The sequence below is a fragment of the Kogia breviceps genome, chromosome 2 (assembly GCF_026419965.1).
Source record: "Kogia breviceps isolate mKogBre1 chromosome 2, mKogBre1 haplotype 1, whole genome shotgun sequence".
In the NCBI taxonomy this organism is placed as follows: Eukaryota; Metazoa; Chordata; class Mammalia; order Artiodactyla; family Physeteridae; genus Kogia; species Kogia breviceps.
Window position 1 is genome coordinate 78,302,400 of NC_081311.1, and position 26,096 is coordinate 78,328,495.

The window sequence follows — 26,096 nt, forward strand, 5'->3', positions numbered from 1 at the left end:
GCAAGAATCATTTTTTTGAGTTCAAAACTCACAAAGTAGGTAGGCTGTACTACCTCCAGTGTGAAAGGGCTAGCACAGGGATATGTTATAGCATAATTCTGACATATAGCTATCAATTATAAGTTACACATATAATTTTTAAAACCACAGTCCTTTTTAAAAAATTCATTTCAAAGAAAAACATAAAATCATCTAACTAGCATTTTCTAACGGGTTCTGCAGAACTGCCAAATTGTATGAGACTTACCACCATAGTATATTTCAGAACTGTTTACTTGTAAATCTGATAAGAAAATTAAAATAAAATATTAAACAACCACCACAACAAAGGACAATGTACCTAATAAATCTATTGAAAAGGAACACTGTGCTCCGGATGACACGTGCTGTCCGCGATTCTTCGTGCTGAGATCTGGATAAATTTAGGCCATCATCCATGTGACCTTCATGATGCATAATAGCCTGCGAGAAAGCAGAAAGAACGCCATTACTCTCAGTATCTCTCTTTCTCAAATGGGTGTTAAGAAGTAGGCAACTCAAAAAGGTGAGTCATGACAGTAAACAGAGTCAAAAGACAGGTGAAGGGAACTGTAAGCTGTCAGGTTCAAGTAAAATAATACGCACAGGTCCCTGCACAAATTAGTCATTCAGTATATTTATTCAGCTATTGTTTTAAAGATCCAATCAATAAATATATTGATTTGAAAAACAATCACTAGAATGTTTTCACATATCTATGTTCAATGATTCATCCACAGTCTAAGCAAACTCTGAACAAAGAAGCAAAGGAAAACATTACATGGCATACCAGTTATTCGGTAGTTCTGAACATAGCTGGGTTCATTAATAAGTACTGAGCAATGCTTCTAAGGCACCTCAGTTCTTTAAAAAAAAAAATGTGTTTTTATTTTATTAGTTCTTTTGTTAGCTTTATGTTTTTGTACATTCTATGAAAGAACAACATGAAGCGGTAAGTGCAAAACATTAAGTGAACAGCTGAATGAATTTCACGAAGTGAACAAACCACGTAACTAACACCCAGATCAAGAAAGAGAACAATATGGCACCTTAAAACCTGCCCTGGAGCTCCCTTCCTGCCCCATCCACCACAATGTTCCCCATCTTCACGACTTTCAACAGTAAAGGTCACTTGTGTACTATATGTAAATGGAACCATTTGTGTCTAATTTCCTTCACTCAACACTAACAGCAAGATGTTTCTAGAACAGTTAATCGGGTATACTAAACGAAAATTAGCAACTAGAACTAAAATCATAAACTACCTAAAAGCAACGTAAAGAGGAACTCCTAATACCAAAATCAATGAGATAGATACATCTGTATTCAAAGTCAATTCTGTAGCCTTAAATGCCTTCATTGACAAAGAAAAAAGTGACTAAAGTGAAGGAATGTATTTCTCACTTTAAGACTCTAAAAAAGAAAAACAGATTGAATAGAAAAGGGGAATTAATGAAGATAAAAAGAGAATTTAATGAACTAGAAATAAAATAAAATATGAGAAAAGGATGAATAAACCCGAAATGTTTATTTTTTGAGAAGATAAAATAGTTAAACCTCTCACAAACCAGGCCGAGGATAAAATGGAAAGAAAAAAAAAACACAGAGAAAAGAATATAAGATACAAAAGACATTAAAATTATAAAATGGTAATAAGACAATGCTATATGGAACTTAATGGCCAAAAAAAATTTTTTTTTAATTTAAGAACATAACTGACTACCCCAGAGGACAAGGATGGCTTCCCAGTAAGTTAAAAATCATCAAAAGGAATCCACCCAACAAAGTAGAAAATTTGAGGATACCAATGTATTAAAAAGACACTGGAAAGGAAATTTAAGATCCAATTTTTAAAAGATTATAGGCCTAGACAGTTTTACAAGTGAGCTCTAATGAACCTTCAGAGAAATGATACTCTTAATGGTAGACTAGTCAGTGAACTACGACCGCTGCCTATTTTTATATAGCCTGTGAGCTATGAATGGTCTACAATTTTAACGGCTGAAAAAAGACCAAGAAAGGAATGTTTCATGAAACCTGAAAATTGTATGAAATTCAAATTTCAGTACCCATAAACAAAGAAAATTAATATATAAATTTCATATATAAAATGAATATATATGATAATTCTAGATAAATTCTAAATAAAACATAAATAGAACCTAATAAGATTTCATTTCAAAAGAATAAACTAGGCCAAACTGGGTTTAGTCTATGAATGTAAGGATTCTTCAATACCATGATGTCTATTAACCTACTTATCAACAAAGTAAAAGACACTAAAACATGATGTTTTTCTCTCTTCAACTGATAAAAGTTAGCAATCATTGCTAATTTTTTAAAAAGTCAGATAAAATAGAGATAGCAGGATATTATTTAAATATATAAACTATTTCCATTGTCCACAGGATGCAAGAAGGGATAACTTCTGTGAAAGAGTGAAAATTCGCAATAAGAAGTCATACTGGGATGAACAACCAGAATAGATGAAAAGACAGCAAGCTGAGATAAAAAGTGACCTGGGTGAGATAATGAAAACGACAAGAAAACTAAAATTTCAAAGGCACGGAAAGACATTAAAGGAACAGAACTGCATCAAAGAAAACAGAGTGATTTGGGGGACACATTTGAGAAGCAAAATGCAGAGACTGGGTAAGAATGACAGGAATGCCAAAGGGGAAGACAGCTGACCTGGAGGAGAGAAACTAGCCCTGCTCCTGAGAAAGAAATTACAACTGAAAGAAAAGGAGGCCAAAGATACGCTGCACAATTCTCCTCTCAGTTTTAAAAGACCTACGTGTGCTGATTAAAAATCCTTGGGGACAGAGACATAGAGAACAGACCTGTGGTCGCTGAGGAGGGGCGGGAGAGAATTGGGAGTTTGGGGTTAGCAGCTGCAAACTATTATATAGAGAATGGATAAGCAACAAGGTCCTACTGTTCAGCACAGGGAACTATATTCAATATCCTGTGATAAACCTTCATGAAAAATGTATGTATATGTATAACTGAGTCACTTTGCTGTACACCAGAAACTAACACAAAATTGTAAATCAACTATACTTCAATAAAATAAATTTTAGAAAATCCTTGGTGACAGATGCGTTTCATAATTCAGAGTTTTCAGGGTTTTTTAAAAAATGTAATACAATGTATAAACTGTATATGTGGAATATCCAGTATGGTAGGTGCATCACTGCATAATCAATGAATTTATATTACTGCAGCAAAACATGAATATCCACACTAAGTGGGATACATAAAACCTATGAAAAGTGATTCAGACATTTTTTTAGCTAACCAAGGTTTTATTCATATGAAACAACAACAGAAAGTCAGTTTCAAATATGTAAAGATTTGGCGAATATACCACCAACATGCTTTCCTCGAAAAATAAAATGATTTGAAGATACTACCTAACTGGGAAGTGTATAAAAATTAGGAGATCTAGACTGAGAAGTCCTCACCTGTCATGACCACACTGAGTCTCTTGATGAAGATTTAATATAACAGATGGTTCTAGAAGTAGTAATACATTTACAGTAGAGACTGTATTAGATTATCTCTTCTACGGCCTATAAAGTCTGTTTCACATGTTACTTTACTAATGTAAATACTAATGTAAATAAGACTGGTTAGCTTCTCAACACCCCTGTCAAATTCTTCTATAAAGCAAGCTCTTTGTTAGCCTATGATGTAGAATGTAAGTCTCACTCTGACTTGGATCCATGGTTAAGGAATAAGAGAGTGGAGTAATAATAATGACAACAGGGTGAGGGGTAAATGAAATGAGTGGAGAGCAGTGAAAATGTTGAAGGTGACTGATGGATGGATACACAGGGTCCACTGTACCATTCTGTTCTCTTTGCATATGTTTGAATTTCCATGATAAAAAGTTAAAAACAGCGAGGCTCAGTTGCGGGACAGAATGAACGCTATACAAATAATGAATACAGGCACATTTAAATTTACGAGCCTAGATCAAGGACCCCAAAGACAAGCGATCATATTATAACGATTATACGGGTCTGCAAGAGAACTGTCCCAGGCTCTCCATCCGAAGCTCTGAGGAAGGTGGTACATGGAGGCACTTAAGCCCAACTCCATCAAAGCAGGATTAGCTTCCCACTCCACTAATATCAGCACTGGTCGCTCTAAAATGATAGCAATAATCTTGAACAATCCATACTGGAATGTGTATATGTTACGATTAGGAAATCTACTGAAAATAAAAATTTCTTCCCCACTACTTCCCTTCCAAGATCTATTATAGAAATAATAGTTATCCCATTATCTGATTCTGTGTACTGTTACATGGCGGTGTAAAAACATGAAATGTGAACAACCTAGTATCAATGCTATGTTCTTGCCATAAAGAAGCGCACAAATTAGAGAGAGATGTAGCCTAGTAAATAAAATAGCACAGAGTGTATATAAAATTTAATAATACACAAATATTATGAGAACACAAAGGAGGGTGTACTAGACGAACTTAGATAGGAAGAACGTCTAAAATCATCTTTAAACTTAACCCCTGGGGGATGGATAGGAACTGGATAGAGGAAAAAAAGAAATTTAAAAGGGCATTCCAAACAGAGGAAATGGTATGTGCAAAGGCACAGATGTGGAAAAGCCACGTTTCTTTGAGGCACTGGAAGGAATGTGCTGTATGTGGCTGGTGTGCTGGGGAACGTGAAGACACCTAGAGACTGGACAAAGAATAGGAGAATGGGGCAGAGACAGGTGGGAGGCAGGTCAGGAAGGGCGTCACATGCTATCAAAAGGAGTAACTGTTGTCTTGTAAGCGATGGGGTGTCAGCGAAGGACTCAGAGGTGAGTGTATGAGCACGTCTGCAAATGAGTTTGGGGAATAACAGAAACGAAACTCACAAACACTAAACATTTCTACGCATGAGCATTATTGATCATTGTAAAAATGATACTGTACACACAATCCCAGCAGCATCACAGAGGACACGGTGAATTAGGCAGACCAAGCTAGGATCCAGAAAAGAGTAGCCTATTTCTTCACTTACTATTTAAATCAGTGATGTAACATCCAGCGCTGTTCACTTACAAAAACCAGAGAGTTTATTAGGGTGGGACTGGACCTCTAACATATAAATTACAAACATTAGCAGGTGGCTGAAAGGGTTAGCTACTTCTTTTTGTCGTGCATTTGTGTTTTTTGTTCATTAGTAACGACCACCTTAAATACTGTTCTGAAATACTCTTACCTTACGCTGTATGGATCCCATTCTCACAGATTTCACATCCACAGACTGGTAAGTTAGCCACAAGCCCGTATTGATATGCTGTATAAAGCATACTGAGTCTCCATATTTTATTTCAGAGGTTCCCATGCCATCAACTTCTTTTCTCACCCCTACATCCAATTTTTCCTAAGAGAGAGAGAGAAAAAATATGTAAGGAAAGGTTTTAAAAAAATACTAGTTTATATCGAAAAAACTTTGCCTTGTTGTAAATAATGTTCCTTGAAAAATGCAACTCTCTGCCATCCTCTGAAATAATAATGGTCAAATGTTCCATGCTAGCAGTTCAACCTCTACTGGAAACTGAAGTAGGAGATTGCAGAGATAAATAACATATGCCTGAATTATTCAAACTGGCAGAAAATTACTTTGGCCATAACACAAAATTTTATATTGCTTCATGGCAAACTCCAAACCAGAGATCTTAAAATCAGTAATTTAGGCTTCATATTCTTTCCAGATTATTATTTTTGTGATTGATGACTAAGAGCATAGGATTGAGGGACAGAAAAGCCAATTTTGAGTTCAATCTCTGCCACTTATTACGCCTGTGACCTTAGGATAAGTTAATTAAATGTTTTAAGCCTCCATTTTCTCATCTGTAAATACAGCTAACAAGAGACTCTCCCCCAGAGTATCAGAAAACATGAGATAATGAATGCAAAGTTCTCAGCACAGTGCCTGAGATAAAATAAACACTTCAATAAATTCTAATGATTTTGACCATGAAAATGGTATTGATAATGGTGATGATGATTTCCTTAATAAGAATGTTAGACATAATGATGATTTCTTTCAAACTAATCAAGGCTATAATTCAATTTCAACTACTTGCAGTTTCTAACTCAGACCACAGAGGTATTCACTCCTAAAGGGCTGCCATGCTAAGCTCCCTATGCTATGAAGAAGCAATCAGTCCTCTGATACCAACTAAATGTTTCTTTTAAATCCCTATTTATTTTTAATAAAATTATTTATTTATTTATTTTTGGTTGCATTGGGTCTTCGTTGCTGCACACGGGCTTTCTCTAGTTGCGGCGAGTGGTGGCTACTCTTCCTTGCGATGCACAGGCTTCTCATTGTGGTGGCTTCTCTTGTTGCAGAGCAAGGGCTCTAGGCGCACGAGCCTCAGCAGCTGTGGCATGTGGGCTCAGTAGTTGTGGCTCACAGGCTCTAGAGCGCAGGCTCAGTAGTTGTGGCGCATGGGCTTAGCTGCTCTGCGGCTTGTGGGATCTTCGCAGACCAGGGCTCGAACCCGTGTCCCCTGTATCGGCAGGCGGATTCTTAACCATTGCGCCATCAGGGAAGCCCCTATATCCCTATATATTTTAATGCTTCTTCCTTCAATTTTCCCTCCCATGCATCATTCTGATCTTCAAGAACTCATTATGTCTTGAAGTTCTGTAGAGTTCTTAAAATAACAGCAAAACAACAACAACAAAAAAAAACCTAATGTTCTTTTGGTTACAATACCTCCTTTTGTGCTTTCTTACTCTTCTCCTTGGTCTAACTTTCCTTGTTAAATTTACTAAGTTTCGTCTATTTCTCTGGCTATTTGACTGTCCTGTGAAGTTAATACCAGTTACACAAATGTTTTTGAAGATTAGGTTGGAATAAATTTTGTCTGTTACACAAAAAGGACAATTCAAGTAAAACAGATTTTTTATTTCTCATGGTATTATTCTACCATACTAATAGTTAGCAACTCCAAAATAATTATGGACACTCTGCCAACAATTAAAAATTAAAATTTAAATGAGTTGCAATTCTTAATGCAAAAAGGGTCAAGGTCATATAAGAAAGTGAATGCAATTATGAGTTAACTTGATTTAACCATTAAGCAAATAACTTGAAACACTATTCTAAGAATCTGCAATAAAACAGATACTAAACCATTCCAATTTCATTCTATCAAACCAAAATAACTACTAATCTACTTATACCAACCCTATAAATAGGAAAATTAAACTCTAGGGAAAATATATAACAATGCAATTATCTCCTCAAAATAAAACAAGGAGCCTGTAACATTCTTTTGGTTTGTCTTTTATCCCAGGAAATTAGTATGCAGTCTGTCTATAGGCTTGTGCATTGTGCTTTGAGAAGCATCAGTTGCTAAGCGCAAAGGTATGCTGTGTTTGCTTTTTACTGAAGTAGTTCACATCTCTCTCTGGATTAGAAATTTTAATTGTGAAACTTCATGATGACCAGGCTTTCATAATTACTCTGATCCTCAACTCAGGTAAGAGCTGCTAAAATGACATTAGAGAAGAAAAAAAGAAGTGTGATTATTTGCTGAAGAAACACGAATAAAGTCCAGTCATGCTCTTCCCTTCTTTTATTTCCTATCATTTTCTGTAGCTCAGGCTTAGAAGAAATTCAGGTGAAAATCACCTACGTGCTGTGACCAACCACCAAGTCAAGAAAACGTAACAGCTGGTAGAAGCTTCTAACAGATAATTCGTCTGTATTACTAGAAATAAAGTGTCCAGCTTTGGTGAGTAGTAATCTTCCTAAAACCCTATATTAGCTACCCTATATCTAAATTAGTGGCCTTTAGTTTCATCACTATTTTATTTTATAAATCATCTAAATTATTTTTCTTTTGAGTTATTCTGGCTTTGGGAAGTGACAGCGTGGTTTAGTTGGGATAATCCTCCCACAGATAACAGAAAATTTGGAAAAAATATTTTTCAGAATCTATTGGAAGGCACTTAAGAGGGACCAAAAGCAGAAAGTGAACAGCAGACTTCTCTCCAAAGACAGAGTATCCAAGTGATTTGTAAAAAGCAGGCTTTGCCTTGGGGCATGCCCCCCCCAATCTGCCTGGAGCTCAGACAGAAGAAACCTGATGCCATATTGATACCTGAGGTATCAATTAGATAAGCTAAATCCTGGATAAGAAAAGTAGCCACAAAATCTGTTTATAAAATTTGCCCCAGGGACTTCCCTGGTGGCACAGTGGTTAAGAATCCGCCTGCCAGGGCTTCCCTGGTGGCGCAGTGGTTGAGAGTCCGCCTGCCGATGCAGGGGACACGGGTTCGTGCCCCAGTCCAGGAAGATCCCACATGCCGCGGAGCTGCTGGGCCCGTGAGCCATGACTGCTGAGCCTGCGCGTCTGAAGCCTGTGCTCCGCAATGGGAGAGGCCACGGCAGTGAGAGGCCCGAATACCAAAAAAAAAAAAAAAAAAAAAATTCCGCCTGCCAATGCACGGGACATGGGTTGGAGCCCTGGTCCGGGAAGATTCCACATGCTGAGGAGTAACTAAGACCGTGTGCCGCAACTACCGAGCGTGCACTCTAGAGCCCGCGTGCTGCAACTACTGAAGCCCGAGCGCCTAGAGCTCATGCTCTGCAACAAGAAGCCTCTGCAACGAGAAGCCCGTGCGCCACAAGGAAGAGTAGCCCCCGATCACCGCAACTAGAGAAAGCCCGCGCACAGCAATGAAGATCCAATGCAGCCAAAAATAAATAAAATTTTTTTAAAAAATTTTGCCTCAATTCTTGCTGACCACTGTACTACGCATGCTCAGGGGAGGCCCAGTTAATGGCAGCAGCTAGAAACCGAAATAACTGAGCACAAATAAGTAGTACAAGCAACAGCCCACTGCCAAAGAGAGAAAGAAACCGGCGTTTCACTCAAGCAAGGTTCACTGCCTGCCAAAACCAGTCACTCTTCAAAGAAAAAAAAAAAAAACTACTCCTAATCCTAGCCTTCAAACAATCCTACTCAAGAATGCTTGGCAAATCTAATTTTCAACTGAGTATCAAAATGCTTCCATGGGCCTCCCTGGTGGCACAGTGGTTAAGAGTCTGCCTGCCGATGCAGGGGACACGGGTTCGTGCCCCGGTCCGGGAGGATCCCACGTGCCGCGGAGCGGCTGGGCCCGTGAGCCATGGCCGCTGAGCCTGCGCGTCCGGAGCCTGTGCTCTGCAACGGGAGAGGCCACAGCAGTGAGAGGCCCGCGTACCGCAAAAAAAAAAAAAAAAAAAAAAAAAAAAAAAAAAAAAAAAAAAAAAAAATGCTTCCAGAAGTAAAAAAGATCAGCCTGAAAAATAATAAGTGATATTTTGGCACTGGGTACACCAAACTGGCTCATGACTAAGTCAAAACTATTTCTGAACAACTGTCTTCGTTAAATGATACATACGCATTGGATATACTCATCGGATAAACTAGACTCATTAAGACATTTAAACTAGTCCCATAGGATTATGTCTTTATTATATGGACAAGGTGGTTCAAAGAGAGTCTTCTAGCATTAATTGAAATCTTCCTTAAATGTCTCCAAATTATTCTGTCAACTGGCTGATAGGAAGAAAACAAAGGCCTTTATTCTTAGATGATGGAGTGTTTGTTTTGGTAATAGCCAGTTCTCCTTAAGATAAATAATGGCTAAAGTTAGGAGAGTTAAAAGGTCAAAAAAATTTTATTTGCTTCTTTATGGGGCCACATTTTGGCACAGAATAGTTGGTCACTGTGAAATATGAGTCTAAAAATGCTACAGGGTCAGAGAAATTGTTGGGACTGACAGACCAGGCCAAGCTTAGCCCATCCAGGGCAGAGCTGCAAAAAAAAATAGACAGCTTTGCTCTAGCCCCGGTGTTCAGGAACTTCATGAGGAGAAACTCTGGTGGGTGAGTTTGTGGACAGAAGGGCTTTAAAACTTTTCTTGTATTGGGAGGTGTCAGCAGCTTTTGGCAGGAAAGAGCTCTTTGCAGGAAAGAGCTCTCTACAGGGGGTCCCTCTGTCTTGTCACTAACCTTACACCAGGTGCCTCCCATGCTCTACTCATCTCCGGCCCTAGCACACCTTTCACATCTTTTGACCACACAATACCTTGCCTAATCTGTTGGTTCTTTCCATAGATCAAAGAAGTAGAAATGAATAAGTAATTAACAGATGACCAGATCTCTTCCCTAGCTTCCACGTCAGTAATCTCGCCAACGAACTGTGTGCACAAGACAGCATCTAAACAAAGATGACAAGGAATCAGCAAGCCTGCACGCACGCCTGCCCGCAGCGGGAGATGGCGAGGACTCTGACCCCCTCTCTCAATGATTCCCTGAGATGACTTCCCTGTTTCCCTTTAAAGGCTTTCACGGTTGAGCAGAATCTTCACAGGTAGTTTTTGGGGGACACTGAGTCCACCATCTCCCCAGACTGTCAGCATTCTGATTAAAGGCAACTTTCCTTTCTATCAACATTTGTTTTGTTTTTGTTTTTGTTTTTTGTGGTACGCAGGCCTCCCACCACTGTGACCTCTCCTACTGCAGAGCACAGGCTCCTGACGCACAGGCTCAGCGGCCATGGCTCACGGGACCAGCCGCTCCGCGGCACATGGGATCTTCCCGGACCAGGGCACGAACCCGTGTCCCCTGCATCGGCTGGCCGGCTCTCAACCACTGCGCCACCAGGGAAGCCCTCTATCAACATTTTTGAGTATCCATTTTGTAGGCAGCGAGCAGCTGGACCTGATTCAGTAACGGAGGGTCTTTGAGGGGCTTCCATGGGGCAGTGAAACAAGGTCCCAGAGGCTTAGGAGAAGCCCTCTCATATCTTGTACTGTATTTCCCTCCTCTGGAGTGTGGGTGGAGCCAACGAATATGTTGAGACATCACTCCTGCAGTTAGGTTATGTTATATGGCAAAGATGAGAAGATCTTGGAGATGTAATTAAGGTCCCTAGTCAATTGACTTTGAGCAAATAAAATGGGAGGTTCTCCTGGGTGAATCATACTTCATCAGGTGAGGTCTTTAAGGAGGGTTTAGGCTTTTCCTGAGCTCAGCGACTACACAAACAGTGCATCCCATGGGTTCCATTCTGCTTACAATCTTCCTTTCCAGGCCACCTGCACTATGGACTCCAGGCTCACTCAGCCAGCCTCACAATCTCAGAAAACGAGTCCATGTAACACATCCCTTCATGTATACGTATCTCATGCTGGCTCTACCTCTCATTAAACTCTGACCCAGACACCTCATCTTTTTTTCATTTTTAAGACATTCATTGCTTTCTAATTTTACAAGCAATAATGTTCACTGCAGACAACTAAAGATACCTAAAAGTATAAAGTAAAAATTAATGGTCACCCATGGCCCATCCCTTGCAGAGATAACCATCATTAGCATCTTGATGCATTTCCTCCCAGTATCTACATTTTCTAAAAAATTGAAGTATAACTGGCCTACAACACGATGTTAGCTCCAGGTGTACAACACAGTGATTCGATATTGCTGTACATTACAAAATCGTCACCATGATGTCCAGCTACCGTCTGTCACCAAAGATACTACAATATTATTAACTATATTCCCCACGCTGCACATCTCATTCCCGTGACTGATGTATTTGTAACTGTAACTTTTTACCTGTTAGTCTCCCTAACTTGTATCTTAAACATTTTTTGAGCCAAGGATAAAAATCTCAAATAAAAACAACATACTAAAACTATGTCCTAAAAATATTTTGTTCTTTCTATTTTCGCCATTTACTCCATAATCCTTGTAATCTCATTGGCAGTCTTATTTGAGGTTGGTATTCCATCATTTCAGCAGCAAAAGGTTTCTATTCATGGAGCATGAGAGGGGAAAAAACTGGAAGACATCACCCACAGAGGAATATTTTTAGGGCATTTTAAGCTAAAAAAAATGACATTTTGGGGGTAGTATAATATGTGGGTGATTGGCAAGACCTACCTTATGACGAAAACTGACATTTCAACACACTAATGTAATGGAGTAGAGAAAGTGAAGAATAGGTCTAAGAAAACCTGCATGAATCAAATTGAATTCTTCCTGATATAAAATGTTGTCTTTAAGACCAGCATAAGCATTTTGCAATATATATGTGCATCAAATCATCACATAATACACCTTAATTTCATACATTATTAAATGTCAATTATATCACAATAAAGCTAGGGGAAAAAAGAGGATCAACATCAGTGATTTTACAAACTGTCTCCCACTTTATTGTGTTTATTCTGAATATATACAGTCATCAACAATTGTTGATTATTCTGCAAATCCTGAATTTCAGATTAGCTAGTGAGTGTTCATGTTAGTGTAAAGATATCCCAATGACAATCAAAACAGTTGCTCCTTATGTTAACTAGTAGAACAGGTTTTTAAAGCCATTCTCATAATTTTTTTTTTTTTTTTTTTTGCAGTATGTGGGCCTCTCACTGCTGAGGGCCCTCCCGCTGCGGAGCACAGGCTCTGGAGGCGCAGGCTCAGCGGCCATGGCTCACGGGCCCAGCCACTCCGCGGCATGTGGGATCTTCCCGGACCAGGGCACGAACCTGTGTCCCCTGCATCGGCAGGTGGACTCTCAACCACTGCGCCACCAGGGAAGCCCATTCTCATAATTTTAAGTAAGAATGATCTTAATGATTTGGTTTAAAAAAAAAAAAAAGTAAGGGAATGCTACAGTAAATGTAAGGGTTCTTTTTTTGGGGGGGGTTGATTTTTTTTAATTTTTGAATTTTACTTTTTTTTATACAGCAGGTTCTTATTAGTTATCCATTTTATACATAATATACACTAATATGTCAATCCCAATTTTAAGTTTAATTTTTCATCAGTAATGAAAACTTGATTTGCAACCCAGTAATTATGTCAATCAATAGTCATTTATTAATTGTATAGTCAAAATATACCAAAATTGAAGAAATATCTTACACACACAAGTCTTTGCCTTCCAGAAATATAAGTACTCATTATTTTCACTGGAAACAGTATAGCAAAGATACATAAAGATAAGACAAGGATTTTCAACTTGTCAGTGGCACTAGAGGAAAAAAGGAAAAAGAATCAAATACACCTTTACATAAGTCTGATTATTTATTTCAAAGACCAGGGGCCATAACCAAATGTGATGATTAGCAAAAGGATGAAAGAAACTGTTTAGCTATACCACCTTCTCTACAATGTTGACAGTAATAAAAACTATTTTATTTTTAAAACATACAATTTCATCTATAATTAAGAACTATACTTCTAGTTTAGTTAGTTCTAAGTTCAATACTTCTTTATTATGTAATTGTACTTTTCAACATGAATAATTTTTAATTTTAATAATTAGCCCTATTAGTATCAAAATATGTAAATATTTGTTAAAAACTGAAATACCCACACAATACAGTTGTTTCTGAGTGATGGACAGTACATGATTTTAATTTTCCCCTTATCTCATTTTTGCAGTATCCCCTTTTAAAATCCTCTATAATGACTATCCATTACATATAATGAAAAAGTAATTTTAGAAAGAAATAATAGAGTTACTATCTTGACTTCATAGGAAACACTTTATTACCTAATCTGTCAGTGATTTTAAAATGAAAATTCTTTTATTTTAAAAATAAGATGTCCTCAAAAAACTAAAAATATAGTTGTCATGATCCAGCACTCCCACTCCTGGGCATGTATCCAGAAAAAACTCTAATTCAAAAAAATACATGCACCTCTATGTTCACAGTAGTACTATTCACAATAGTTAAGACATGGAAACAACCTAAATGTCCATCAACAGATGAATGGATAAAGAGGATGTGGTACATATATACAATGGAATATTACTCAGACATGAAAAAGAATACATGCCATTTGCAGCAACATGGATGGACACAGAGATGATCATACTAAGTGAAGTCAGTCAGAAAGAGAAAGACAAATATCATATGATATCACTTACATAAGGAATCTAAAATCTGACACAAATGAACTTATTTATGAAACAGAGACAGACTTGCAGACACAGAGAACAGACTTGTGGTTGCCAAGGGGGAGGGGATGGGGAAGGGATGGATTGGGAGTTTGGGATTAGCAGATGCAAACTATTATATATAGTATGTATAAACAACAACCTACTGTATAGCACAGGGAACTATATTCAATATCCAGTGATAAACTATAATGGAAAAAAATATGAAAAAGAATATATGTGTAACTGAATCACTGTGCTATACAGCAGAAATTAACACATTGTAAATCAACTATACTTCAATAAAATAAATTAAAGAAAATAAAAAATAAAAATAAAATGTTTTCCTGGATTTCACTTCCACCTTCACGACTCTCAACCATGTTATATACAATTATCATAGTGGTAACTGACAGTGGGTTATTAACAACCTGTGTTTTACAGTGTTTCCATAAACGTGAGGTCCATGTAGGAGACTAGTTTTAGAGAAACCAAACAGTTCATTAAAAGGCAATGTTGGAGGGCTTCCCTGGTGGCGCAGTGGTTAAGAACCCTCCTGCCAATGCAGGGGACACAGGTTCAAGCCCTGGTCCGGGAAGATCCCACATGCCACAGAGCAACTAATCCCGTGCACCACAACTACTGAGCCTGCGCTCTAGAGCCCATGAGCCACAACTACTGAGGCTGCACTCCACAGCTACTGAAGCCCTCGTGCCTAGAGCCCATGCTCCGCAACAAGAGAAGCCACTGCAATGAGAAGCCTGTGCACCGCAAAGAAGAGTAGCCCCCACTCAATGCAACTAGAGAAAGACTTCACGCAGCAGCAGAGACTCAATGAAGCCAAAAACAAATAAATTTATTTTTTTTAAAAAGGCAATGTTGGAATCCTAGGTCTCTGCACTTTCAGTGTAACCTCTGACATTACACAATCACCAAAAGCCAGAAACAGAACCTCTGAGCAGAGACCACAAAAGGAGCTGGTCAGTAAAAATTCTTCAAATGCAAACTATAACACTGACAGAACATAAGCAGAGATATTTGGGGGGAAATGTTTCAAAAGCTATTGCTTTGGGCAAGAACCATTATCAAGAGATTTTGAAAATATTCATAGCTTTTGAGTCAGTATTTCTGTTTCTAGGTCTAGCCCTAAAGAAATAAATTTAAACTGTGCACAAAACTTATGTCCAAGTATATCAGTACAATGGATGAATTTTTAAATTTGTTACAAAGGAAAAATGGCTATCGTAATAGGCAAAATAATCCAGAGATTTATTTTTTTAAAGTTAAAGAAAATGCTTTCCCCTTGCACTCATACTCTCATACACCTTCCATTTTTATCTTTCTTTTTATTAGTTTTATTTTTTTATATTTTATTGAAGTATAGTTGATTTACAATGTTGTTAATTTCTGCTGTATAGACAAACTCCCAGTCCTTCCCTCTCCCCACCTCCCTCCCCCATTTTCAACTTTCTAAAGCAGCCAAAGTTAAAAGATTAGTGTAGATTCTTCCACATCTAATATATAATCATACATAAACACACACACACGGATCTTTTTCTTAAGTACAAAAATAATAAGATTTTTAAACTGCACTATAATTTGTTTTTTTTCTTCACTCAACAATATTATGATGGGTATCTTTCTAGATCAATATATTCTGATAGCTAACACCACTTAGCTATCAAGTCTATTCATTAAACATTTGAGTCTACCAATCATTTTCCCATGACAAAGAATGATAATGTGCACAGTTTTATTTTATTTCTGTAAGAAAACTCCTCTCATTAAAAATACATGTATATTAGAAGACTGCTAGATCAGTGGCTGCATGTATGCAAGAAAGAAATCTTTGAAATATGTTCATACTTGTCTCTTTTGCACTTACATTTCTATTGGAATAATCTACCCATTTTGCTAGAGGCATCCATTTACCTCCTGGAGAATTAGGATTGTCACAGAGCGAAAAGAGAAAGATCGTGTAGGTATTCATCTTTCTATAGCAAAATAAGATTTCTGGAGACCATGGGAATATGATTGTTACAGAAATAATGAAAAGAGAAAGATGAACTCAGTATTCAGATTTCTCCAGCAATAGCAGGAACTAGGGAGACCACAGTTAGACAACAGTGTCAGGCACCTGCCCGGGAGGCCCTACATGAGGCCCTGGTGTACCTCCAGGCCCCTGGGGCAGCCCTGACAGCCTGGGGGTGAATGAATGACTAGCCAGTCCAGGGTTCCAGGCCTGGAAGTCAGGCCTGGTTACTGAAACCCACCCTGGCTAGTGGTTTGGAACAGAGGTAACCTCACGTTCACTGGATCTTCTTATGTGCTCAGCCGAGTGACATGGACAAGTCCTGCCCCTAGTTTTTCCATCTGTAAAATGGGGATCCTGATTCTCAGAGAGATCAGTTATGGAGAATATTCAGCTCAATTGGCAGATTTACAAGAAACAGAGAATGGTAGCAATTCTTACATTTAAAAGGCCAAGAAATTAGGGAAGAAAGGGTCCTGCTTCCCAGTGCCGTCAACAAGCTTTAGGAGGGCACGTACTGTCAGCATGTTCCCAGCCAAGGTCAAGTCAGCCCCTAAATATTCCTGGGTGAATAAATGTCTACTTCTCTTCCTTCACAAACCTCCCCACTCTTCCACCACCTTACTTTAGTAAATTTTACTACAATAAAAATATTGTTTAGTGTTTGGCTTTTTACTGATAAATATCTTATTTGTTACTTGATTTTGGAGTTTTAAGAAAATATTATTTGACTTTTCACTGCTTCACTGGAAGCAATCAGAGCACCTTTCATTTTTCCTCTTTCTCCTCCAGTTTTTGTTAGATGTATTTTTCCTTTTTAATTGCCATATATTGAAATTTTTTCTAACACCTTTCATTGTGATATAGCTGTTCAGCTTTTTCTACTTCTTTTTATTTTGGTAGATTATATTTTGCTGGGATGTCATGCATTTCTTTTCACTTTTCCAATTTCCCACCATTAAGCTGTATGTCATTGTACGCTATCTTTTTTACTTGAAAAGGGCTTCCTCCATCAGATAACTGATGCGTCTTTGGGGGGATGAATGTTTTTTTTCTTTCTGGACTAAGGTGTTATCAGTGGACAAACTAGCAAATTCCCACCACGCTGGTTAAAATCTTGAGGAAGAAGCCCATCAGCGCCAAGTCTGTTCACAATGCTATCAACTGTGCTTCCCAACTACAGACACAAGGAGCAACTAACTGCCCACCTGAGGTCCACCCAGGTACCCTCTCCAGAGCCCCTCTATGGGTTCCTACAACAAATTATAGATGCCAATCCTGTCTCAGATTATCCACTGGAGTTGACCAGCTTTGTCTATTTTCACCATAAAGGATGGGGACCTACACTGGCTGTCTTTCTGGGAGATCTCGGAAGAATTCATCAAATCAAAAGCATCTTCTACCATTCTGTGTCCTCCAAAGCAAGAAAACTGAGAGCGTGGCACTAGGGATATAAACTGAGGCTACTGTCTTTTTAGAGTTACTTCCGGTCTTGCTCAAACTTACCTTTATCTGTAACAGGGGTGCAAAGTTTTGCATCTCTAAGACAAAAGCTAACCAGTAAGTTAATACCATTCCTATGATGATGCCCAAGTTTCACATTCTTCATTAATTAAGGACAGAAATACACAATCATCACAAAAATGCATATAATCGATGTTTGGCATGTGTCAAATGAACAAGTGATTTTCAACTATTCCTGAGATACTTCACTATTCAGGACATCTACTGTTTTCCTGAGGCATGGTTAGCAATCCATTGCACTGCGGGGCTGGTGAGTTACAAATCTTTCATGAGGTACTGCGTGGGCCTAGCTGTGCTACAGCACCAGCATTCCAACTTGACTTTGATGTGCATTTATTTTTTTTTTTCTATTCTACTCATCATCTAGTTCAGAGGGATTCTCATGAAAGACATTAAGGATTCTCTTAGAGGTTCTGTTCTTACAAATGATTCAAGAACGTAAGAAGAAAGGTCTGTATATAAGAGCATCTGTGAGAACGTTCTGGTGTGCCCATCACATTGCTATACAACAACAGCACAAGGTCTGTGCTTACTGCACTGTCAACACCTAAGAAAACTAAAAGTGGCTGGATGGATGTACTACACGTAAATAACCAAAGAACTATAAGCCAGGTGGCAACACCTGGGAAGGTGTTAGTGGTTTAGGAAAATAGGCTTTACTGAAGAGGAAGGCATCGAAGAGAACATGGGAATTTGGAAATACATGTGAAACATACACCATTTCTTTTTGCATTTCGAACATCAAAGGAAATGCAGTAGGGGTATACTTAAAGGAAATCGAAAATTATACATTTCTGTCTTACCTTGGAAGATCGGAAGGTAAATGCTGTTGATTTGACATCAGCTTTTTCTTTGTCCATGAGTAGAAGGCTTTTGTCTTCCATGAGGCTCAAGTATTTTCCTGTTGTGACATGGCGTAGTCGGAAAGGCTGGCCCCACCTTATGTGGCTTCCACTCCACCTAACAGAAACAGTTAAGACTTGATCCAATAGCAAATACTATGACAGGAGAAACAGCAATTAAAATGTATGTGTCAGACAATGAACAAAGGTGCTTTGCATACACTGTCTTCTTTAATGATCCCCCAAACCTTAGGATGCTGGTGTTATTAATTTCGTATCACAAATAACAAAATGGTTATTCAGAATGATTAGGTAATATTCCATGTCACAGAGCTAACAGTAAGTAGAAGCGAAATTTAACTCAGAGTCTTCTGACATTAAATATAACACCATCCACACCAAACACTACTCCATGCAAAGATGACCAAGAACTTGTGTTCCAGGTTAACCTCTAATCACAGATACAGACATTATGAGTTTAAATGATACCTTAGCATTTACTAGTTATTTTTGGATTTGCACAGACTTGAAAACCAGTGATATTAGAGTCACTGCCTAATTATGATTAACTGGAACTCATATAGATAAACTGAAGTATGTATTTATCTGAAAAAAGAAATCTCCTCCTATGCTTTAAATTTTAATAATGTGGAACAACAATGTCATTAAAAACCAACGAACAAGAAAGACAAACCAAGAATATAAACTCTAATACAGTCGAGAGGAAAAACGGGAAAGCAAAACTGAAAGCAACACAGAGAAAATATAAACTAAGACTGCAGAAAAAAGATAAAAAGCAAAGTTGTGATCATTAAAGTCTACTTCTAAAAATAATGACTTTCAGATAGGGTAGAAAAGAAAAATTAAGATACGGACTGTCCTTGCTTTGCACAGCACTGTGTTAACTGAAAGCCATCATTATCAGAGCCTTGCCCTTACTATAGTACAGAGTGGAAACAAGGTTCTGATAATGGTGACTTTCAGTTATCATGCTAGTGTGCAAAACGAGGACAGCCTCTTATCAATGATGTAAAATCAAATTAAAAAAAACAAATAAAAAGGATTTACCATGCATACAAAATCAAAAGAAAATAGTGATGGTAAAGTTGATAGTAGAGAAATTAGAATTCAAGGCAAAAAAGTATAAAGGGGACACTGTCGGGTATTTTATAATGAGAAAGATATACGCTAAAAAGAATGTACTATGTTATGAAGCTTCACATGTCAATGGCAAACAGAAAATGAAACAAAAGAAACACAAGGGTAATTTTTTAAAAGACAATTATAGTGGAAGCTTTACCACTTTGTAAGGAATCAAATAAATAAAAAGTAAAGGTATGGAGGATTTCAATATGATTTTATTAGTTAATAAACCAGTTTTAATACAGAAGCATTATAAACCTTTATATTCTACAAATTAAGAACACTTTAAAAAGAATTCACCAATCTTAGTGAACTGTAAGTCAATTTTATGCTGTTTCCCCAAACTTGATTTTTGACCTGAACTATTAGCCTGGAAAATTAACAGTAGAATGATATTGTAATAAGTTCATTTTTACATGGATTTGTTTATAAAGACAATTACGTTGGAAAAGTCCTCCTACTAAATTAATAATCATGTACCAATAAACCCTGATAATAACACGGTATTGTCTTAAAAACGAAATTAAAGTTCATTTACCGACAACAGCATGTTAAAGCATTTCTAGTCTGGTAATGGTGTATACTTTTTACCAGAATTTCTATACGGTATTCTGGATACCATGTTCAAATCTATTTAATAGGGCTCATATACCATAAGCACTCCTCTCAAGCCACTGTTAGAAATGGAATGAATCTGCCCCATCATCAGCGAAACTTTGTGAAGTCTAAACACATTTTCTTTAGCTCACAGGTCCAAAAGAAAAGAGGAAAAGCCCAGGAGAATCAAGGGCAAGAAAATAATCTTTCAGTAAAACTGAATATAGTTATAGTAAAGAAGTTATATAAAGCAGCTTCCTATGTTATTAGAAAATTGTTCCATATGTATTATCTATATTTACTTTTAATTATCTCAAAGAAATGAGGAGTATTTGGTCACCTGTCATGATATGTTAATTTTTTAAAGATTTGTAACACATAAGAAAGTGGAATTTTACTTAAAATACAAAATGCGTATTTATAATTGCAGTGATCATGCCCATTACAGAAACTAACATATATCCTACTTACAGTGTTCTGACAATTTTGTACTGGGGTACAATACAGGAATGTGTTTTCTATTACATTTGACTCCCCAAATTAAAACTTACCTTATTAAAATGTTCATAATACTGAAAAACTTTTGATAACATTAATGTTATGTAAGTAAGCAATATAAAATATATAATTACTAGACTACATAAATTATAACAAATACATAGTTTGGGGCCCCATTGGAGGAAAAGAAAACATATGGTATCCCAAAGATTATAATACAAACATTGACCTTTGGAAATAAAGTTCTGTCATAAACATAAACAGGATCTTTGACTATTACTTCCTAAGTAAAAAGAAAAATTAATTATGTGGCCATTGCATATAATAAGACAAGCAAATTAAATGCAATCTAATTTGTAAATTTACAGTGAGGCCAAAGTAGGTCAAAGATGCAACAAAATCTAAAATAATTTTTTTTTTTAATAATTACATTTGTTACATATGAACCTCCTGCTTTCCTACTGTAGATATACACCAAGGGTCACAGAGTAGAATCAAAACACCTCTCTTTAATTTTTTAAATGGTTGAAAAAGTCCCTGATCTGCCTTGCCTGTCAAGGTGGACTTGCTGTCATCTGGATTCTGAGAGGCACAGCTACAAATGCATGGTGATAAAGTACCCTCTTTCACCTCCATTATTTGAAGAAGGCCCAGGCCCTTTCTATATATCAGTCAACCAAATTCAAAGTTAAAACAAACTCTAAACTTCCCCCTTTCAAACTTCAAACATTAGGCAACAGCAGAGGAACAGAATTAAGACCACGGGATAGAAACACACGCTGATTATTCACGTGCTGGGATTTATGTAATTGCAGTTCATCAACATTGTTGACAATAAAAAGGAACTCTTGTTGGGCTTTCAGGAGCAATCATCCTTTTTTTTTTTTTTTTTTAAACCTATAAATTGAGACAGATTTAGGTCCTGGTTTCCTCAAAAAACAAATAAATCATTTCTTTAAGCACACAGTTGTGAAGGGTAGGTAGATCTATAAATGTGAAAACACATCTGGAGTCTGTTTTTTAAAGGTAACAAAACTTCTCTAAATTTCACTTTTTTGGACTATTTCATTTCTCTAATTAAGCTGTCATTTTTATAATACACAAGGCAAATTACAAAAATACATGTAATTATTTGAAATTCTTTTCCCTAAATTCTCTGAATAATTTATGAAGCACACAAAAGCTATGAGTTTTCTTCCCTTTCCTTTATAAGTCATCTCTTCTCTTTCCATCACATTAAGAGGTGCACTTCCCATAAAATTTTACTTTTAAGTTCAATGTTTATCAAAAGTTTTAATATTTCAGTGCATTTGACTAACTATGAATTTATACAGAAGAAATTTAATATCATCAATTAAGAATTAATGGGATTAATACAGAAGCACTTTTTTAAATTCACAGACTTACAATCAGAGAAAATATAAAAAATAAATTTAATTTACATGCATATTTTTTGCTGAATAGGAGTATGACACAGTGAGTAGAAAGGTCTTTCAATCATAAAAAAATCCAATTGGGGTACTATTCTGTCATGGGAGAGTAAAGGAAATATGATTTCAATGAGAAAGATGAATAACATATATTTTTCACTGTTAAAGAGACCATGTTCAAGTATTTTTAAATAAACAAAGATGGGTATTAAATCACAGCAGTACTTAGAGACAATGGGATACTTTTATAAGACTATAAAAGTGGTGTAACCATTTTATCTTAAAATGTCACTACTTATAATACACTGTAAGTTATATTCTATGCATCTGTTTAAACTGATAATGAAAAAATTTCTATGTCAAGCCTAACATGATCAAAGAAACACAAAGTTTTTCGAAATCATTTTATGGGATATGTAAGCAAAAAACCAAAAAGACAAAAAGCTGAAGACCACTGAACCATTTTAATCATCACTATTGATAAGCATTAATCTCAAAATATCAGGTTGACAAAGACAGCTATTCCATAATAAGATAGTTCCCTACAGCCGTCCATGAAGTCTGTTACCCTAAATCAATAATTTTTTAAAGTGTCATATAATAGGGAACAAATACATTGAAAACTTACTGATTTTTAGGTAAAGGACTAAAACTTCCAACCTTTTATTTTTAATTTAACTGATATTTAAATTCTATTTAAAATAGTTCAAAATGACACCTTTACCATCAGTACTGCATTTACATAAAGGAACTAAAAGTCAAACTCTGGACAGCTTTTTGAAGTCACCAGAAAAAAAAAAAGTCACTTTCTCTAATGAATACACAGTGACTTGTTTGCAATCCACATTTCTCACTCAGCTATCAAGCTGTTTGTAAGTAAAGATACTGACTGCCAGTATGACTGTCACATCTCACTCAGGTTCAACTTTCCATTGTTTTACACGTGACTTTACAAGGTTAAACCCAGACCTGAATGTGCTACAGGGTTGCAAACAATTTGTCCCGTCTCCAAACCTTACATCACTCTGCTGTGGGAGCTCTTCCTGCCAGGAGATGCACAGACTGGGAAGAGATGATATTATAAAAACAAATGAGGCTAAATGCAAAAGCAGATGGTATAAAATTGTTGCTTACTACCTGGTGAATGTAGGCTAGTGAAAGATAAATAAAGGCAGGCGGAAGGTAAAAGAGGGGAGACTCTCCATTTTCTCAGGGTTTCACTTGCTTGCTGGTTGTTAGCATGACCATCTCACATAAAAGCACAAGAGCACTCGATGTACTTTGTACCCGGAGCGTCAGGCTGTATTTAGAAGTTCTACTTACGCAACTCTTAGCGTCTCTAGTCTCCACAGGGAACGTGCGTGAACAGATACAGCACCACCTTCGTAATGAACAGTTCTGTTAAAAGAAATAAAAAGCCCAATTTTAACGTTGCATTCTTGGACTCAATTTTTCAAGCCAATTCAAAGAGAAAAGTAAATGGGAAGGCTTTGGAGAAACAATAAAAGCTACTTTTTGGTAGGAGACAATAGAGCTGGAAATAAAAATAACAACAGTGTCCTGAATAAACATTTGATTTAAACACATTCCTTCTCTTTTACTCCCTTCTCATCGCCTTCATCCCCTCTCCCTCACCCTGGCCATTTTTCTCTCTTTATCCCAGTGAATACTTTCACCATTAAACTTAAGTCCATAAACGTACTCCACTATGAGTTTAGGTGTAGATTAATATATTTCAACACATGCATATAATTATTTGCAATTCTAAATTCTTTCTAGACGTTTAAAACATTTTAAAGAAATGTGAAAACACATTAATTTTAATGTTTCCATGACACTGTTAAATGATAACAGATAGGAAAATGTAAACATCAATAAAATGTAAATATCAACAGTCACACACACACAGAAATTTCTTTGGATGTACATCACACACGCCAAAATTCCAAATCTCTCGTAATAACAATTTGTTAATATGCCAGACGTGATGCTAAGTAATGTACATACATGATCCAAATTGGTCTCTTTTTTTTTTTTTTTTTTTTTTTTTTTTTTTGCAGTATGCGGGCCTCTCACTGTTGTGGCCTCTCCCGTTGCGGGGCACAGGCTCCGGACGCACAGGCCTAGCGGCCATGGCTCACGGGCTTAGTTGCTCCGCGGCACGTGGGATCTTCCTGGACAGGGGCACAAACCCGTGTTCCCTGCATCGGCAGGCGGACTCTCAACCACTGCGCCACCAGGGAAGCCCCCAAATTGGTCTCTTTACCATCCCCTTGAGATTGGTTTAAGGAAACCAAAACTTGTTTCCTGTTTCTTTTCCAAGTGCTCACCATCTCCCTCCCCACTGGGTCTCTTCATCATCCAAACACACATAAGCTTGTCCAGTCACAAACATAATAACGTGTGACCATATTTTCCTCCCCTGCTTCCCTTGCTTTTCCGCCTCATTACCATCTCCTCTTAATCCTCAGTGCACTCAATTTTGTCTGCAGACCCACTTCTCCACTGAGACAGATTTAGCTGAGGCCATCAAATGACCTTCATGTTCCCAAATCCAGTGGACTTATTTTTTTTAAACACTTTGGAAAATCCTACTGCTTTGACAGTTTTCCTAACAGCATTCTTGCCTGCATTCCTCTTACCTACTCAGATATTCCTCCCTCATTCTATTTTTATTGTGGAACTTTTCAAAGACACACAAAAGTAGAGAGAATATCATAATAAACCCCAATACACCCAGCACATAGCTTCAACAGTGATCAATATAGGGCCAACCTTGTTTTACCTATAACCACAAGTTATCCTTCGACATATAACCTCCACATAAAACAATACAAAAGTATTTTTCTATACTTGATATGCATATATATAAAATTTGTTTTTATGAAATACCCATTCACTGTTCAAATTTTCCCAATTGTCTCAAAAATGTCTTTTTCAGATTGAAGTAATGCCATTTGCAGCAACAAGGATGGATCTGGAGATTATCATACAATGTGAAGTAAGACAGAGAAAGACAAAAATCATGATATCACTTATATGCAGAATCTTAAAAAAAAGATACAAATGAACTTATTTACGCAACACAAACAGACTCAGAGACTTGGAGAAGGAACTTATGGTTACCAGGAGGGAAGGGCTGGGGGTAGGGATAGTTCGGGAGTTTGGGATTGACATGTACACACTACTATATTTAAAATAGATAACCAACAAGGACCTACTGTAGAGCACAGGGAACTCTGCTCAATACTCTGTAATAACCTAAATGGGAAAAGAATTTGAAAAAGAATAGATACATGTATATGTATAACTGAATCACTTTGCTGTACACCTGAAACTAACACAACATTGTTAATCAACTATACTCCACTATAAAATTTTTTTAAACGTTGAAAAAGCCATAGAAAACAGAATGATCAGGCATCCTACAGAGAAGCATGAAGTAATCATTCTCAGGTTAACTTGCTTTCAAATTTTATTCTTTTTTAATAATGAATCTACATTTATCCATCATGTCACAAGATGGGAAGAATATGAATAAACTGTTCTTCAAGGGAAAAAAGTCTTTTTCTTTCTGTTGCTTTTTCAAATCAAGATCCAAATGAGATGCATAAATTGGTTTGGTGTCTATTTTATTCTAGAACAGTTCTCCCTTCCTATTTTTTTTTTCCTTCTTGCCATTTATTTGTTTACAAAAAAACTGTATCATTTGTCCTGGAGTATTTTCTACATTCTGAATTTTGCTGATGACATTCTCACAGTGTTTTTTAACATCTGCCTCTAAGTGGTAGATCTAGAGATCTAGAAGCTTGCTCAGGTTAAAGTTTGAGATTCTTTGGCAAGAACATTTCAGAAACTGGTGTTTGCCTTCGTATTACATCACATCAGGAGGTAATAATGACTACTTGTTTATCTTTGTACATTAAAATTGATTCAGGATCACACCGTTCCATCCATTATAACCTAAGGATTTTAGGTACATCAATGACCAGGGTACTCAGTAGGGGCTTTTAATGGTGTTTGTGAATATAATCA

General features: G+C 37.0%; 1 protein-coding gene across 7 annotated transcripts in view; it reads right to left on the minus strand.

Annotated features, from left to right (window-relative positions):
- RYR2 (ryanodine receptor 2) overlaps positions 1–26,096 on the minus strand; it is a 746,950-nt gene that overhangs the window by 366,828 nt on the left and 354,026 nt on the right. For all 7 annotated transcript variants that reach the window (XM_067025663.1, XM_067025662.1, XM_067025661.1 and 4 more), the window contains 4 exons: positions 23,385–23,459; positions 18,355–18,511; positions 5,256–5,420; positions 341–462 (listed from right to left, as the gene is read on the minus strand). In XM_067025663.1, the coding sequence (XP_066881764.1) occupies positions 341–462; positions 5,256–5,420; positions 18,355–18,511; positions 23,385–23,459 (519 nt within the window). The remainder of the gene's footprint in view (positions 1–340; positions 463–5,255; positions 5,421–18,354; positions 18,512–23,384; positions 23,460–26,096) is intronic.